This window comes from Ranitomeya imitator, chromosome 4 (genome assembly GCF_032444005.1).
Source record: "Ranitomeya imitator isolate aRanImi1 chromosome 4, aRanImi1.pri, whole genome shotgun sequence".
NCBI lineage: Eukaryota > Metazoa > Chordata > Amphibia > Anura > Dendrobatidae > Ranitomeya > Ranitomeya imitator.
The window spans coordinates 140,466,966-140,486,619 of record NC_091285.1 but is presented as its reverse complement, the minus strand read 5'-3'; the positions used below and the strand labels follow the sequence as shown (position 1 = coordinate 140,486,619).

At 42.7% G+C, this 19,654-nt stretch overlaps 1 protein-coding gene across 1 annotated transcript in view; it reads left to right on the top strand.

The window, feature by feature from the left end:
* Positions 1–19,654, top strand: part of GRK6 (G protein-coupled receptor kinase 6) — an 83,943-nt gene that overhangs the window by 18,497 nt on the left and 45,792 nt on the right. The window contains exons 5-7 of the mRNA XM_069763972.1: positions 6,021–6,121; positions 6,276–6,368; positions 8,577–8,640. Of these exons, the coding sequence (XP_069620073.1) occupies positions 6,021–6,121; positions 6,276–6,368; positions 8,577–8,640 (258 nt within the window). The remainder of the gene's footprint in view (positions 1–6,020; positions 6,122–6,275; positions 6,369–8,576; positions 8,641–19,654) is intronic.

Below are 19,654 nucleotides of genomic sequence, written 5' to 3'. Positions count from 1 at the left end.
AACACAAGGAGATCGCTATCCAGGACGCTGCAACGTCACGGATCGTTGTCGTTCTCGTTGTAAAGTTGCTCAGTGTGACGGTACCTTTAGATGCTACATCAAATGGATTATTTTACAGAGGTGACTAGTGGAACCTCCAACAAAGATGTAAACACAGCCTAAACCTCATGTGGAGATTTTGGCATTTCTATAGGATAGACCCTTCTTAACAAACGTAACTTTTTAGAGCAAACAGGATTAACAGGTTTAATAAGTGTTCAGTTGTACAAGACTTAAGGAATTTCTTGAAGAGCAGAGTTTACTGTTATGTACTCAGATTTTAGGGGGAAATAATGTTGCACAAATGTACCATAAATTCAAGACTCGTCAGTAAATTTTGATTGGTTCCTTGAATAATCACATTATCAGGTTATTAAAAAGTCAAATGGTTAAAAATAATTTATAGAACAGAAACGGGTTGATGTAGATACAGACATTACGGCATGGGATCACAAAGAATTCTGTGAGGTAAAACATTTCACCATCTGTTTTTAAACAATGTTTTACCTCACAGAATCAGCGGTGACCCCATGCTGTCCTGTCTGTACACTCTTTTCCTTTCCTGCCCTGGAGCTGTGATATGATCAGACCATCTTTTTGCACGGTCAGACACGGCCATTACACTGTACACAGCAGGGGCACATTTATAAGATTATCTCAGCGCAGGAACATTTTTTTTAATCACATCCAATTGTGGAGCTTATTATTACTATTATTATTCCAAGATCTATTGATTAAAATATACTTTAAAATTTACTTTGTGGGAAAATCCCTTTAACTTTTCAATATTATTTGCGTTTTAAAGGGAATATGTTACCACATTTGACCTATCTAGACTATTAAAGGGAAGGTGCCACCAGTTTTTTTTGTAGTTTTTTTTTTTTGTGAAATTAAGCTTAAAATAGTAAATAAAATGTATTAATGCAATGTTTGCACTGTTTGCAAACATTTCTATATGAAAAATATTATATATTTTCTTACAAATATATATATTGACCACTAGGGGGAGCATTTTCCGTTTTAGACCTCAAGCAGCTATAGTGAGACTTACCAGCTTTACTCTTTGCTGGAAAATTGGAGCAGTAACTGCTGACATCATCATTTCCCTCCCCTTTTGGGTGGTCTAATATCCCTGGGGCAGAATGAAGAGCAGCATCACAGGGCAGAGCCATTTTGTGTGTGATTGCCCTGTGATCACCAGCAGTTACTGCACCAGAAACACAGCTACAGAGTTTACAAAAAAGCAAAACACAGCTCAGCAGCATGGTGGACTGGAGGAAAAGTGAAGACATGTGGTGTTTATGTATGGAGCAGCATTATCTGAGCAGAGCTGTCTGTGACTCATCCCTCAGTAAGATAACAAGGAGATCCATTTCTGCAGAGAATGGCCAGGCATTGTGGAGGGAGGGGAGATATACATTGTATGGCAGAGAGAGAGGCAGGCTGTGAATGCAGCTTACCGGAGATCACAGGGTCTGTGTGTGAGGAGGCGGAGACAGAGCAGGAGAAGCACACAGGGAGGGCAGCGTGTGAGAGCAGAGGATGTCTGCCCAGGACCTGCAGTGCAGTGCCTGGAGTACAGAGGAGCATGGAGATAAATCACCCGCACTCCCCATCCTCCGGTTCCAGTGAGTGCTTCTGTCCTGCGATAGAGAGTAAGTGGAGCTCGGCAGATAGCACTGGGCTATTATAAAATGGCAGCTAGTCACACCTACAGCAGTGAGATGTGCAGCCCACAGAGGCGTGCCCAGCTCACTGCTAAAGCAGCTACAATGTTACAGATCGGGTCAGCGCCGGTCTATTATCTCCTATGTCCATGGGGTGCTGTAAAATGACACTGATAGTGTCGTGAACTGCTGTGAAACCAAGATGTCAGACCCCAGTGCCTTCTTTAAACTCCTATTACACACGTAATCTGTTTCACATGCATTTAAAACTTGGTTATAGCAGCATGTTATGCTACATTACAGTGATTTATTAATGATCTACAAACGCAGTACCTTCCCTTTAATATGGGTATACAGGTTATAGAATGCAGAAAACAGTCCTACTGTACTTGTGGGTCTCCATATCAGATGTCTTGTTGAGAAATCCTCTTTTATCACTCTATATAAATTTCTTCTTCCAGGCTATGGGGAGGGTGCTGCCTGGAAGATAACTCTGCCTTCATAGCTTATTCTACATGAAGGGGAAGTTACAAGTGAGATGGTTTTCAGTGTTACCAGTGTGATGTGTAATGGCCGCACTCTGCTCTACTTACTGCAGGGCTGTGTGTGATTATACCTGACACATCTGCAGGGTCCTCTTAGTTTCAGCGTCCATCTCACAGACAGATAGGGTTGTAATCTACTATATAATTGTCTACTTCAGTTTGTTTGTCTGTAACGGAAATCCCATGTCACTGATTGGTCGTGGCAGCCGCCCGCGACCAGCGACAAGTGCAGTTCTGTCAGTCACAGTGCCACGTAGTTCAGTCACGTTTACTGAACAAGTTCTCAGTCACAGTGCCACGTAGTTCAGTCACGTTTACTGAATAAGTTCTGTCAGTCATAGTGCCACGCACAAATATATTCTAGTGTCGATGTACTTCTTTCGTAGGATGATTTATTTAAATAAAGTTAGATATTCATGTAATGGTTTTTATATTTTGGTGATCTGTTTAATAATTTTGTTCAGTTGTATTAAGTTCTATGAGCAATAAAATTTAATGATAATATATGTATTTTACCCGGAAAATCCTGTGTATTCATTGCATTACTCTTAAATCTTCATAAATAAACTACATGGCTATTCTAGAATACCCGATGCATTAGAATCGGGCCGCCATCTAGTATTGTTCTAATACAGCAGAGCTCAAGAGAGAAGCGAAAACTGTGATTGCAAGAAGACCTATTTCATTTCTACTGTTCTGTGTTAGTTCTTGTCTCACACTGGTAATGCTCCCTTCATGTAAAATAAGCTCTGGAGGCAGAGTTATCTTTCAGGCAGCGTCCACCCCAGAGCCTGGAAGAGCTCCTGTACATAAAGTGTTAATGGTGATTTCTCAAAAAGGCATCTGATATGAGGCATACAGGGATGAGTTTTTCCAGCATTCTGTAACCTACTTTAATAGTTTAAATAGGTTGAATGTGGTGTCAGATTCCTTTTAATTATTTCTTTTACCAAATTCTCTGTTTGTATTCGGTGAATGAGAACATTGCTGTTTAGCTCCAGATACCGAATTCTTGTATGGTTCTAGTCCTGCTCGCAGCTGAGGATTTACTACAGTGTATGTGAATGGTGAGCAAAATGTAATTCGCTTAGACTTCAAGTAGAGTTCTTTTTTTATGTAGTTCATTAAAAGGAATCTGTCAGCAAGTTTTACTATGTAATCTGAAGACAGCATGAAGTAGGGGTTAACACACTGAATGCAACAATTGCGTGCTGTTTACTTACATTGAAGGTTTTCTCACTAGTACATCATTGCCCAGTGTAGTGGCCTTGTGCCTAGTCATCTGACCACGCGCCCTCCTCTGACAAGCATCTCCCTGTCTATAGACTTTTTTACATGGAGGAGAGAACAGAGTCTGAAGGCGAAGAGATCAAAAAGTCCTTGTAGTGAGAAATGGTAACCTATACCAGGACGAGAAAGATATCACACTTGTATTAGTGTAGAAAGAGATGAGAGTATAATGGGCCTTGACACATGTCAATGTCCAGCCATATAGATATCTACCAGTGGATAACATAATATAGAAAAAAAAGATCAGTAAGCCATATATTTTCCATAAGATTAAAAATGTGGAAACGATACAAAAGTAGAAATGTGAAAGGACAAGAAATAAGAGGGACCCATTTTATATTCCACATCAGTGACCACCAACCATTAATAATATGGTAAATGTGTCACATTATTGACTGGTGAAAACTGTTGAATTAATGTAGATGAAACATACAAGAAGAACCTATGGCCGCTGGAATTCTGAGATGAAGTACTATTTTATTTTTTTTCTTCTTATAACTTTTATTTCTATGTACCGTAGCCTATGCCATACATAGGTGGAGGAATATATAACCTTTTATAACATGTATCGGGTCTTTTGAAGAGTTTTTATCTGTGACTATTGTTTGCCTACATAGGGTCGTGATTGCAGTAATGTTCTCTTTGCCTTTTCTTTCTTGCATAATGTTTGTTTCCGATTTGGGGATGAGCTGTGTAAATAGCATTTGCTTATTTTATGGAGTGCCCAGGCGAAACCTCTTTGTGTAACGCTTGTAAAGTGTCATCCATATTTCATATATTTAGACGCAATATGAAGAAGCCATTTAGCAAAGATCTTCCTGATCCACTTTGTCCTGCACAAATAAATGAACATGTTATATATGAAAGGGGTCGTGTCCCAATTGATCAGACTCCAATGTTTTCAGCATGAAGACCACTATCCACATTACACTCCAAACTAGAATTTCTGCTGAGCAATGCTGAATACATGTTCTAATTTTCCCCATTTCATGTGGTCAATTGAAGTGCAACAGTTAAATGGTCAAAATACGTAGTATTCCTATATCCAAAGCTCAATAAAAAGCTGGAAGGAAAGTGAAAAGCGCAATAGGGTCTTATCTGGGTATTAAGAGATACCTCTAATCAGATTTTACTCACCAGAAAGAGCCCAAACACAGGCTCATAGAAAAATTAGCTGCTGCAGATCCACCGGTGTCCTTGTGACCAGCCAGAGTAAAAAAAAATGGGATAAAAAGGTGGATTAAATCCACGCTGCTTGAAAGATAGAAGTCCAAATGGATATTCAGATGAAAAAGTGTTTTGTTTTTTTTCAACGCTTTTCGGAGTACTATGACTATTTCATCGGGAAACCACAAAAGTATATACCAAATATATCCAGTATATATCCAAAGCTAGGACATGACCCAGCACACGCAGATCTAGTATTGGCCGAATTCTGTGGTTCCCAAATTCTAAGCCCAGCCTCAGTGCGAGGTGCCCCAAGCCGTTCTTTTAGGCAAGTGAGGAAAAAAATTGTACAGGGTAAGGATGCTTTCAAAAATTGAAGTGTTTTATCAATAAAATGTAAAGTAAATGAACCAAAGAGAAATCTAAACCAAATCAAGCCTGGCCAGAAGTGGTGTTTATGGAAGAATTTCAGCCAAAAAGTCATCTTCGATATGGAAACAAGGCAAAGTGACTCAACTATGCACAACAATATAATGGAGGTGGAGATTTGCTGCCTTCCTTGAATGTGGTAGCCGTTTCGTTACTTTGTCACTACCTCACGACCCGGTGAGTTAGTTCCGAAAAATAACAACACAGGACTCTTTCGAAGCTCTGTAATTAGAATGAGTACACTTTAAATCCTTTAACGAGGATCTATTGGAGGGCAAGTACGGAGAATCGGGGTGCTATTCTGGAGAGGGAGCCTGAGAAACGGCTACCACATCCAAGGAAGGCAGCAGGCGCGCAGATTACCCACAACTATATTGAGTCTATCTGGGATTACATGATGAGACAGAAGGATTTGTGCAAGCCTACATACACAGAAGATCTATGGTTAGTTCTCCAACATGTTTGGAACAACCTCCCTGCTGCGTTCCTTCATAAACTGTTTACAAGTGTACCTGGAAAGACTGATGCTTTGATTCTTACTGAATGTGTATATATGGTATACTGTAAATGTGTGTGTGTGTGTGTGTGTGTATATATGTGTGTGTATATATGTGTGTGTATATATATATATATATATATATATATATATATATATATATATATATATATATATATATATATATATACATACATACTATTGGTTATTTTTTAATGCACATCATATGTATCCTCCGTCCTCACTTTTCCAAGTTCTTCAGCCTCAGTGTCTCATTTTATACGTCTTCTAGAGTCCACTGGTAATGAATGACATGGGCTTTACGTAATTGCTTCCAGTTACTGTACCTACCATATCTCCTAATGGTGATGTTTCTTGTCCCCTCAGAGTGACGACCATATCACAGAGGTCCCTGAGCAGTTAGTCGGCAAATGTAAGGAGAGCTTAGAAAACAATCCCTGTAAAGAACTTTTTAAAGACTGTTCCAAGTAAGTGAACTTGTACATAATTCTAGTCTAATGTCATTTATTTCATAGCATGACCGAGGCATAAAATGAAGTTAGACACAAACAGATAAGATGGTCATGTGAAAATTAAGCATGGCGCCTTCTTTCTATGGTTCTAACATTTCATTTCTTTCAGGCTTGTCCATGACTTCCTTAGTATGGCTCCGTTTTCAGATTACCTGGACAGCCAGTATTACAACCGCTTCTTACAATGGAAATCGCTGGAGAGGTGAGCAAGGAGGATATAACAATCTAGATAATTGGGGCAGAAAAAAATCACAGCACATATATCATATGCTACAGGTAGAGATAGATATACAGTGGGGCAAAAAAGTATTTAGTCAGTCAGCAATAGTGCAAGTTCCACCACTTAAAAAGATGAGAGGCGTCTGTAATTTACATCATAGGTAGACCTCAACTATGGGAGACAAACTGAGAAAAAAAATCCAGAAAATCACATTGCCTGTTTTGTTAACAATTTATTTGCATATTATGGTGGAAAATAAGTATTTGGTCAGAAACAAACAATCAAGATTTCTGGCTCTCACAGACCTGTAACTTCTTCTTTAAGAGTCTCCTCTTTCCTCCACTCATTACCTGTAGTAATGGCACCTGTTTAAACTTGTTATCAGTATAAAAAGACACCTGTGCACACCCTCAAACAGTCTGACTCCAAACTCCACTATGGTGAAGACCAAAGAGCTGTCAAAGGACACCAGAAACAAAATTGTAGCCCTGCACCAGGCTGGGAAGACTGAATCTGCAATAGCCAACCAGCTTGGAGTGAAGAAATCAACAGTGGGAGCAATAATTAGAAAATGGAAGACATACAAGACCACTGATAATCTCCCTCGATCTGGAGCTCCACGCAAAATCCCACCCCGTGGGGTCAGAATGATCACAAGAATGGTGAGCAAAAATCCCAGAACCACGCGGGGGGACCTAGTGAATGAACTGCAGAGAGCTGGGACCAATGTAACAAGGCCTACCATAAGTAACACACTACGCCACCATGGACTCAGATCCTGCAGTGCCAGATGTGTCCCACTGCTTAAGCCAGTACATGTCCGGGCCCGTCTGAAGTTTGCTAGAGAGCATTTGGATGATCCAGAGGAGTTTTGGGAGAATGTCCTATGGTCTGATGAAACCAAACTGGAACTGTTTGGTAGAAACACAACTTGTCGTGTTTGGAGGAAAAAGAATACTGAGTTGCATCCATCAAACACCATACCTACTGTAAAGCATGGTGGTGGAAACATCATGCTTTGGGGCTGTTTCTCTGCAAAGGGGCCAGGACGACTGATCCGGGTACATGAAAGAATGAATGGGGCCATGTATCGTGAGATTTTGAGTGCAAACCTCCTTCCATCAGCAAGGGCATTGAAGATGAAACGTGGCTGGGTCTTTCAACATGACAATGATCCAAAGCACACCGCCAGGGCAACGAAGGAGTGGCTTCGTAAGAAGCATTTCAAGGTCCTGGAGTGGCCTAGCCAGTCTCCAGATCTCAACCCTATAGAAAACCTTTGGAGGGAGTTGAAAGTCCGTGTTGCCAAGCGAAAAGCCAAAAACATCACTGCTCTAGAGGAGATCTGCATGGAGGAATGGGCCAACATAACATCAACAGTGTGTGGCAACCTTGTGAAGACTTACAGAAAACGTTTGACCTCTGTCATTGCCAACAAAGGATATATTACAAAGTATTGAGATGAAATTTTGTTTCTGACCAAATACTTATTTTCCACCATAATATGCAAATAAAATGTTAAAAAAAACAGACAATGTGATTTTCTGGATTTTTTTTTTCTCAGTTTGTCTCCAATAGTTGAGGTCTACCTATGATGTAAATTACAGACGCCTCTCATCTTTTTAAGTGGTGGAACTTGCACTATTGCTGACTGACTAAATACTTTTTTGCCCCACTGTATATGTATATATATATATATATATATATATATATATATATATATATATATATATATATATATATATATATATATATATATATATATATATATATATATATATATATATATATATATAATAGCATTTGTTTTGTTGCATAGTCATTTATTTTTCATTTGGAAACAATAGGACAATAATGTCTGAATAGTTTTTTTTTTTTTTTTTTTTTTTTTTTTCTTCTCCTTTTATTTCCCTTTTACATGAACCCTCCTTACGTTTCTTCATTTTTTTGGACTGGGTGAGATCTTATTAGGCTCTTTTAGCAAGCAGTCACTCTATATGTTCTGTCAAGTGGGTGGCATTGCGTTTGTGTGTGTGTGTGTATATAGAATAAATATATATATAAAATAAATATATATATATATTCTCAGCAAGTATCATTTTTATATGTATGCGTATATACAATTATTTATAGTGTGTGCGTGTGTGTTTTTTCATTGCGTATATTTAACTACATGATTACTATACACAGGGAACCAGTCACAAAGAACACATTTCGACAGTACAGAGTTCTTGGCAAAGGTGGTTTTGGAGAAGTAAGTTGCTCCTCTTTGCTTTTGTTTTTTCCTATGCTTCATGTGTCCCTTCTATACAGTAATCAGTAATTTTCTAGAATTATTTAATTAGTTGTACTAGTCTAACTAGTTATACCCAGGAAAGACTACTTCTTTGTTTTGCTTGTATATGCAAATCCGGTATTGTTGTCATGTGAAATATTTCATTTTGTTAACAGTAAAAATGCCATTGCTTTAAATGGAGTGTTCCCAGAATTGCAACTTGTCACCTATTCACAGAATAAGGGATAACTGTCTGTTTGGTGGCACCTCCTAACAAGGCTGTGGAGTCGCTGTTGGAGTTGGTATAAAATGGACTTACTTCTAAAATATATAATAAATTGGGTACAGTAGTTCAGTGCAGGATGTGCTGTAATTTCTCTATCGCCTCTCATTGGGGGACACAGGAACCATGGGTGTATGCTGCTGCCACTAGGAGGCTAACACTATGCAAATAAAAAAGTTAGCTCCTCTGCAGTGTACACCCCACCGACAGGAAGCAGGATATGCGTGTACTGCCACCCCGTATCCTCATAGATCCCTCAGCAGGACCAAGATCCTAGCACACAAGCGTGCTCAGAAGTCCGGTCTCGTCTCTATACACAGCAGGCAGACTTGTCTTTACAGGGGGCATGTCTCTTTGGCTACATGCTGGAATAAATTATTAATGATGTCACGGGAGGCACAAGTTCCCTTTGTCCTTTCGCTTTTTTGCGGCGTCGGAAGATTCCTCTAGCTAACACAGACTGCGATCTCGTCTGGCTAGAAAGGAAAGGAGGGAAAAAAAAAAGGGGGCTTCCTTTAAGCCTATCCCTTCCCGGCGTTCCCGCAACTCCCATGGTTGGTCCACCAGGGCTAGACCTGGCAAATCTTTCTCGGCATAACCCGTGCTAACGGCCCAGCGTTTCTTCCAGTTTGGGTGGGTATCTCCTGCCTTTTTCAGGTGTTTGGCTGGCTTCGGTGGAGGACGCTTAGATCAGGGAGGTGGTATCCTCTGGATACATGATAGGGTTCGCTTCGCAGCCCGGAATCGCTTCTATGAATCCCGCCCTCTAAAAATCCTCCTCTGATCTCAGGTTTCTTTGTGTCCATTATCTTCCTTCTTGTTCAGAGGTTATTGTTTCCGTCCGACAGCAGGTACGCTTCCCAGGTTTCTATTAAAACCTGCTTGCAGTGCCGAAGAAGAGCGGCGCAGTTCGACCCATTCATAACTAAAGCAATTGTTACCATCCACCTCTCGTGTCTCCCCTTTTCCCCATAGTTTGTAAGCTTGCGAGCAGGGCCCTCATTCCTCCTGGTATCTGTTTTGAACTGTATTTCTGTTATGCTGTAATGTTTATTGTCTGTACAAGTCCCCTCTATAATTTGTAAAGCGCTGCGGAATATGTTGGCGCTATATAAATAAAATTATTATTATTTATTATTATTATTCTGTCTCTGAAGTTAGTGAACAGAAGGTTCCGCATGCGGCATTTCAGGATGACGTTCCTCTGTTCAGTCCTGGCTTCCATGGATCCACAGGAATTCCAGTGCTCCATGGATATCCAAGATGCCTTGCTCCATGCCCTGATTTTCCTTGAGGATCAGGGGCCTAGTGCTCATTCCATACCTTGAAGTCATACTCATCAAGCCTCTGCCCCTCTCTCACCCTCTCTCAGGCCCAGGAGAGTCTGACCATCGTCCTCAACTCCCTGTCCCGTTTCTGGTGGCTGGACAACAGAACAAAGTCTCTTCTTCAGTGTCTCATCCTCTTGGGCATGTTCGACACCGCCGGGGGTTTTTCTTCTCGAGAAGCAGGCAATTCTCCATACGGTGTTCGCTCTCTGCAGGGCCCTCGGCTGCCTCCCTTCCGTTCAGCTACGACGGTCCTGTGAGGCATGGTGACAGCTCAGTAAGCGTTCTCTTTTGCGCTGTTCCACTTGAGACCACTTCAGCAGGCCATCCTTCCTCAGTGGGACACGTCTGTGCTGTCCATGGATTCTCCAATCCGACTTTCCATCCGATTCTAATAGCATCTCAACTGGTGGCTGTCGTCCCCTCTCTTTCCCCATGCCGGTCCTCCCCAAGGCATGTGGTGACGACGGTCACCAGCCTTCCCGGCTGGGGTGCGTTTCTCGCCAACCGTCATTGAACGGCGTTCGTCGGAGCAAGAGTCCTCTCCGCCGATCGACACCCTTGAGATAGGGGTGGCTTCTCAGAGGTCGGCCAGTCAGAATCCAGATGTCCAATGCCTCGGCTGTGGCGTACGTCAATCGCCAGGGAGGGAATCGGTCTCTTGGCAATGGCGGAGGTATCCAAGATCCTCCTCTGGGCAGAGGCGACGGTTTCGGCACTTTTCGCAGTGCATATCCCCAGCGTGGACAGCTAGGCCGCAGTGTTTTTCTCGGCCGTGAGGGCCTTACGGCAGGACAGGGGTCCCTGCTTCAGGTGGTCTTCCTTCAAATCTGCCTTGATGAGGAACTCCGGACACGGATCTCCTGGCGGCCCAACTGCTTAGGAAGGTTCCACCGTTTGTTTCCAAGTCCGCGATCCTCTTGTTGTGGATACCGATACTTTGGCCATTCCTGGGTCGCAATTTGTACTTCCAGGCTGTTGAAGATCAATGCGGAGGGGGTGCCGGTCATTTTGACTGCACCAGATTGCCCCAGAAGGTTCTGGTTCGCTGAGATCGTCCATCTCCTTGCGGACTCCCACTGGAGGCCCCCAGTCAGTTCAGATCTTCTGTACCGGGGACCCATCTGCCGCAGAGTTCTTGGTGGCTCAAGTTAACAGTTTTGCTGTTGAAACCTTCCTTTTTGGCCGTTTTCTCTAGGCGGGACTTGATGCTGCCCTTGCCTTAGTTCTCTGAAGGGTCAGATAGCAGCCCTTTCCATCCTTTTTCTGAAGTCCCTTTCAGAGGTCCTTAGCTACTGGTTATCACGGTACGAAGATTTATTTCCGTCTCGTTCTCAGATCAGAACTTTTCTTCAAGTGGCGCATGCGGCTCCCCCGTACCACACTCCCGTGGATCCCTGGGACCTCAATCTTGTTCTGGAGGCTCAGTGGAATTTTCCCCTTGAGCCTCCCCATGAGCCTCACTGTCTGTTCTGTCCTGCAAGGTGGCATTTCTGGTGGCCATCTCCACGCGTCTCGGAGTTGGTGGCTTTCTCCTGTCGCCCCATTTCTTGTTTTTTTACCAGGATAGGGTAGTTTTACGGCCTTCGTCTCCTTTTCTTCCCAGGGTGGTGTCCTCCTTTTACTTGAATAAGATCGTCCTTCCCACCTTTGTCCTACTCCTTTCGATTCTCTGGGGCGTTCGCTGAACAGGCTAGTCCTAGTCAGGGCGGTGAGAATCTATTTGGCTAGGACCGCCTTCTTTAGGAAGACGGAATGTCTTTTTATCTTTCCAGACGGTACGCCAAGAGGCCTGCCGGCCTCCAAGGTTACAACTGTTCTCTGGATCAGACCTGCCATTCTGGAGGCTCTCCGGGTCAAGAACAGAGTGACCCCTCCTGGTATTAAGACTCACTCTGCCCCGGGCAGTGGGCGCCTCCTGGGTGGTACACCATGGGGCATCCGCCCTACAACTTTGCTAGGTGGCACCCTGGTGTTCCGTTCACTCTTTTGCCAAGGGTTATAAGCTCCATACCTGCGCTTCGGCAGATGCCCACCTAGGCGGAAGGATCTTGCAGGCGGCAGTGGTGATTCCTCCGACCTGAATGGAGTTTTTCTGCTGTTCCCACCCCAGGGACTGCTTTGGGATGTCCCATGGTTCCTGTGTCCCCCAATGAGAGGCGATAGAGAAAACAGGATTTTTGGTTGCTTACCGTAAAATCTGTTTCTCAGAGCCTTCATTGGGGGACACAGCACCCTCCCAAGTTGAACAGCTTTATTTATTGTGTTAGACTGTTAACATTTGTGTTCTTTGAACGCTCTTTGAGTGTTTGAAACTGTTAAGCTGTAAAGCGCTGCTTAGGTTTGTTGGCGCTGTATAAATGAAGATTATTATTATTATTATATTATTATTCTTTCTCATTTACACGTTGCTTCTCCTACTGCTTTCTCACTAACTGAACATCCTGCTTCCTGTCGGTGGGGTGTACACTGCAGAGGAGGAGCTAACTTTTTTATTTGCATAGTGTCGCCTCCTAGTGGCAGCAGCATACACCCATGGTTCGTGTGTCCCCCAATGAAGGCTCTGAGAAACAGATTTTACGGTAAGCAACCAAAAATCCTGTTTTTTTTTTATAATTTGTGAAAGTTCTGAAATATCCTATAAATGTCTGTTCTGTTCCTAATCTAAGAATCTCGGCTTTTAGTTGAGATGAATCTGCATTTTGTGTACATGCTCAGTAGTGAGGCGAGGCTGTGGGGTCGTAGTTGAGATGAATCTGTGCTGCACTTTGTGTACATGCTTAGTAGTGACCAGTGCCGTGTAGTCGTAGTTGAGATGAATCTGTGCTGCAGTTTACGTACATGCTCAGTTGTGAGGCAAAGCTGTGGAGTCGGGGAAAGTGAGGAGTCAGGTTTGGCTTACCGACTCCAGTTATAAATTAAATACCTAAAGTCCAAAGTATGTTCAGTCTCCCCACGCTACCCACCCAGCCTGACTGACAGATGCAGATAGTACTGAGCATTGTGAGATCTCAACAGGGAGAAGGAACGCTGGCAAACTCTCATTCAGGCTGTGTGGACAGAGATTAAATTAAACTTTCAGAAGGATTATACAGCCATTCTGATATGGATTTTCAAAGTAAATGCAGCATTCTTATCCGGTCTAAGAGACCTACAGTACAGCCCAAAAGTTTGGACACACCTTCTCATTTAAAGATTTTTCTGTATTTTCATGACTATGAAAATTGTACAGTCACACTGAAGGCATCAAAATTATGAATTAACACATGTGGAATTATATACTTAAAAAAGTGTCAAACAACTGAAAATATGTCTTCTATTCTAGGTTCTTCAAAGTAGCCACCTTTTGCTTTGATGACTGCTTTGCACATTCTTGGCATGCTCTTGATGAGCTTCAAGAGGTAGTCACCGGGAATGGTCTTCCAACAATCTTGAAGGAGTTCCCAGAGATGCTTAGCACTTGTTGGCCCTTTTGCCTTCACTCTGCAGTCCAGCTCACCCCAAACCATCTCGATTGGGTTCAGGTCTGTTGACTGTGGAGGCCAGGTCATCTGGCGTAGCTCCCCATCACTCTCATTCTTGGTCAAATAGCCCTTACACAGCCTGGAGGTGTGTTTGGGGTCATTGTCCTGTTGAAAAATAAATGATGGTCCAACTAAACGCAAACCGGATGGAATAGCATGCCGCTGCAAGATGCTGTTGTAGCCATGCTTGTTCAGTATGCCTTCAATTTTGAATAAATCCCCAACAATGTCACCAGCAAAGCACCCCTACACCATCACACCTCCTCCTCCATACTTCACGGTGGGAACCAGGCATGTAGAGTCCATCCGTTCACCTTTTCTGCGTCGGACAAAGACACGGTGGTTGGAACCAAAGATCTCAAATTTGGACTCATCAGACCAAAGCACAGATTTCCACTGGTCTAATGTCCATTCCTTGTGTTCTTTAGCCCAAACAAGTGTCTTCTGCTTGTTGCCTGTCCTTAGCAGTGGTTTCCTAGCAGCTATTTTACCATGAAGGCTGCTGCACAAAGTCTCCTCTTAACAGTTATTGTAGAGATGTGTCTGCTGCTAGAACTCTGTGTGGCATTGACCTGGTCTCTAATCTGAGTTGCTGTTAACCTGCGATTTCTGAGGCTGGTAACTCAGATAAACTTATCCTCAGAAACAGAAGTGACTCTTGGTCTTCCTTTCCTGGGGCGGTCCTCAAGTGAGCCAGGTTCTTTGTAGCGCTTGATGGTTTTTGCCACTGCACTTGGGGACACTTTCAAAGTTTTCCCAATTTTTCAAACTGACCTTCATTTCTTAAATGATGGCCACTCGTTTTTCTTTACTTGGCTGCTTTTTTCTTGCCATAATACAAATTCTAACAGTCTATTCAGTAGGACTATCAGCTGTGTATCCACCAGACTTCTGCACAACACAACTGATGGTCCCAACCCCATTTATAAGGCAAGAAATCCCACTTATTAAACCTGACAGGGCACACCTGTGAAGTGAAAACCATTACCGGTGACTATCTCTTGAAGCTCATCAAGAGAATGCCAAGAGTGTGCAAAGCAGTCATCAAAGCAAAAGGTGGCTACTTTGAAGAACCTAGAATATAAGACATAATTTCAGTTGTTTCACACGTTTTTGTTAAGTATATACGGTAATTCCACATGTGTTAATTCATAGTTTTGAAGCCTTCAGTGTGAATGTTCAATTTTCATAGTCATGAAAATACAGAAAAATCTTTAAATGAGAAGGGGTGTCTAAACTTTTCATCTGTACTGTATGTAGTAATGTATCCAGCTTGTATTGCAATTTCAGGTGACAGATCTGCTTTAATAAATAGAGAATACAACACTCCTGAAGATGGTGCACAAGTAGGGTCCTGCCTCTTTACAATATAATGCAAATAACTTGACACTTGTTTAGCAGAAATAGAATGAGGTTTATTTTTAAGCAATCCAAATATATGTCATTTCAATCAGAAGCTCCGAACCTCCTCATGTACACTACAAAAATAAATAGAACATAAAGAACAAGCTAAGTAAAGTATAACTGTCAAAAGATCAAATCAAGGAAGAATAAATATAGTTCCAGAATCTATAACGAGTTGATTGCCTTACTCTTGATATTAGTCTATGGTAACCTGAAACCATGATCTGTCTTGGATACATAATAAATATGAAAGGTTGTGGGCACTACCTGAATAATAATAACCTAATGAGGTAAGAACATAAGCTTAATTATAAGGGGTGGATTGCGGGGATGGATTACATAAGATGCAATAACATTACCAAGAAGGAGTTGAATTTGGATGCAATACATGAGTAAAGCGTAGATATAACATTAAAGGTAGTATAACGTAGAAAAGTACAAATGGGATGGGGAGAGAAGTGGTGCAAATATTATATGTAGAGGACAACAGCACAAAAATATATTTTACATGGTAGCCATAGGTCTCATAACAACATAATTCTACCAAGTCAAAGCTGTAACTGGACACAATCACTAACTACTAGGTTTGCGTAGAATTAAAGTTGGTTCTATTTCCAAGTTATTTGCATGAGATCCTCTTTAATGATCTATGCACATTTTAGCTTTTCCATTTTTGGTATACCTCACCTTTTTATTGCATGGTGGCATTCAACTTGTAAAAAGTATTTATTTAATAATACTTTTTTTGTATTAGTACATGAATACAACCACAGGCAAAATGATATAACAGTACATTAGCGTGACTTCACATGACACAAATGATGTTGGGAGGATTAATACTTTTAACTAGACCCTTTATAATCCACTCACAGGGTACATTCAAAACTGAAAAAGTCTGAAAGTAGTTTTACAAAATGATAATAATTTGAAACCTCTTATCTCTGTAAACAGAACTATATTACAGAACTGAAAACCACAGTGTGCAAACAAGTAGAGAACAATCTTAATTCATGGCCATAGGGGCATTTAGTTATATAAATGCAGCTCATATTGTTGGGTGGGTCAAATGATTATTGTAGCAATTAGCCTCATGTTTTAGTTTTCTCAGTCCCCCATGACAGCACCACGGAGAGAGGGGATCCGCCCATCAGGCACAGGAAACCTATAGGATAAAAAGTTTGGTTTCCTGTCCCTTACGGTAACCTATTCGGTGTCGGTACCTGAGACGTCCGAAGACCAAGCGAGGATCCGGAGCCGGCTATTCCGGGTTCTGGCAGTGGGGAGGCCCCTGCCATGGCTGGTGCAGTGTCCGAAGCCACCACTGCTGCGACCGATGGGTCTGGAGCGTGATCAGGGGGAAGCACTGCCGCCACTCCGGATAGGAGATAGGGGCTTCCGGGATCTGGCAGCACACATGAGAAGGTATCCTGTGCTTTCAAGATGGATGCCGCACCGGAAATGATAAACGACTTCCGGTTCGGGGTGGGCGCATGCGCAGTGAGTGCACAGGGTGCACCAAGATGGCTGCCGCCCCGGATACATAAGCATCATTTCCGGGTCCCTGGCAGCGCGCGCATGCGCAGAGAAGAAAAAAAAAGACAGCGCTTCACCGGTAACGCAGCCACCGGGGGAGGGGCTGGTAATGGGCGCCAAGTCTTAAAAAGCGGAGGGTAATGGAGCTCCCTGCTGCATGCCGTCCCAAGGGATAACCATGGAGGACAGTGATCAGCAGCTCCAGCCGCAGCAGTCACCACCGCAGCAGCAGCGCCACCACCAGCAACAGAAACCGGATGTGCAGAGGAAGCGATCTTCTGCTGACACCCAGAGTACTTGGTCCAGCATCCATTCCACGCAGCGTAGCAAGAACTCCAGCGTGATGAACCAGCTACCACCTACGGATCTCACATTATAGGATCCTACCCCTCCTCCAGAACCGGTACCTGTGGGGTCAGATTGGTGAGTGATCTTCGTGAAAGTTCACTATTAAAATTGGGGTTCCCTCTCTTCCGTTTATTTTAGGGAAGGAAAAGACAAAACACAGGTCCTGCCCCTTGTGCAAGAAACCCCTACCACAGTCCTTGGATAAGAAGCTCTGCAACTCCTGTATAGGACGGGTTCTCTGCGAGGAGACCCCAAACTTCACCTCTGAACTGAGATCTGTAATCAAGTCAGAGGTCGAGACTGTATTTAAGTCCCTCAAAGAAGGGGAGAAAGTCAAGAGGAAGGAGTCTATAGTTTATTCCCACTCCGATTCCTCTAGCGCCGAGGTTAGGGATTCAGAGATACTGGACTCTACCCTCTCTTCCTCGTATGATGAAAGCAGGGGCCGTCACTGTTTTCCCCTAGATGAAGTAGATGCACTTGTGAAGGCGGTAAGATCTACTATGGGTGTGCTGGATCCTCTCCCTGACAAAACGGTCTAGGACATAATGTTTGGGGGGTTAGGCCAAAAACGTCGAAAAGTTTTTCCCATAGATGAAAATATCCAAGCCCTAATCAAAAAAAGAGTAGGAAAAACCAGAAAGGAAGAACTCGGTTGTACCCTACCTTAAGAGAAAATATCCCTTTTGAGGATCCTAAAACCTCACCCTGCTTATCTACCAAAAGTAGCATCCAGGTTCCACAGGAAAGGACTCAAAGCTTCCAAGGGCACTATAGCACGTTGGATAACAGATGCGATAGCCTTGGCATATTCATCTACCGGGAACGTAGTTCCAGAGGGGCTAAAAGCTCATTTCACAAGAGCTATGGCGACCTCCAGGGCAGAGAAGTCGGAGGTATCATTAGAACAAATCTGTAAGGCGGCCACCTGGTCATCACCTTTAACCTTCTTCAGGCTCTATCGCCTAGTCCTAGCCTCTTCATCTGACTTAACCTTTGGAAGAAGGGTTCTGCAGGCTGTGGTCCCTCCCTAAGCAACAATCTCTATAAATCTTTCCGTGGTGCTGTCATGGGGGACTGAGAAAAGCATAGTTACTTACAAATAACGGTATTTCTCAGAACCCATGACAGCACCCACTTATTCCCCCCCCCCCACCCCACCCCATCACGTGTGCCGTGAGCACGTTCTATTGTATAATGTGTGATTTTTTTTCGTATAGACACGGTGTATTCCTATTAAGCAACGTGCTAAAAGTATATTGTTGTCACTAACCTGGAGGACCTCCGATGCTCTGTAAACCAACTGATGCGGGGGAGAGGTTCCGCCCTTTTTGTCCTGTAGGTTTCCTGTCCCTGAAGGGCGGATCCCTTCTCTCCATGGTGCTGTCATGGGCTCTGAGAAATACCGTTATCGGTAAGTAACTATGCTTTTTGTTTCTAGAACGATATAAATAAATATTTGCCAGTTCTTTTTATGATTTTGCTATAATATCAGTAAAATTAAGAAAGCAAAATGCATGTTTATAACATAAGTATTGCACAGATATATTACTCATCAAATGCAAAATCTAATGGTCACAGAGACTGTGGTTTGAAGTTTGAAAGTTTTCATTACATCACATATACGTTACATAGTAGGGTTAACAGGATCTGTCACTTACTCAAAAAAGTATGACTAGTTTTTAAAAATCCCTGAGCTCTTCTCTATTTTGCGTGCTCATTCCATTGCAAGAGCTATACACATTTGTTTTTTTGGGGGGCACTATGTGAAATTCTGCATTGCAGATCAACTTGGCGTTTCTTTTTTCACCGCTCCCTCCCACCCAGATGCTTGCTACGTTAGCTGATGAGCTGTGATTGCCATCTATCAATCTCACACACACCCAAGCTGGGATTGGCAGATTCTGGGAGAGAGGGGGGAAAGCACATGTCCCCAGAGAAGACTGAGGAGACACTCAGTTGGACTGCAAAGAAGAAATTTCACATAGTGTGCTCCAGAAGAAAGAAACGTGAATATTTTTGCAACAGTGAGATGCAGCACAGCACAGAAAAGAGCAGTAGAATACCAATGAGTTAAATGTGTTATTTTGTCATTCTAGCCAAGATTATATATAACTTGTACTTTATTAAAGGTGTTGTCCACTAATTAGATATTTTTAGTATAGGTCATCAACGTCAGATTAGTGGAGGTCTGACACCTGGCATCCCAACTGAATAACCACTACCAGGTCACGTACTCCAATAAAGTACACAGCCTTATACAATATATTGTAGCGCTTCTTAGGTATTGCAGCTCAATCTCCTATTAATGTGAATGGTAGCCAAGCTACATCACCTGAGAATGGCAGTTACGCACTGGACGGTGCTGTGGTGCTTTGATTCTGTATTGTATCTTCTACCGATGGTCATAGGGCTTGATAATAGCATCTGACCTGTCCGAAGGATATCGGATTAATATCCTAGTCCTACACAACAACAAGTTTAAGGCTTGGCTCCCCATAGATGTTAGTGGTAAATTGTAAGTATGTGGCAACAGTTTCCGATTGTCTGCTGTTGTCTATGCTTAGTTCTTT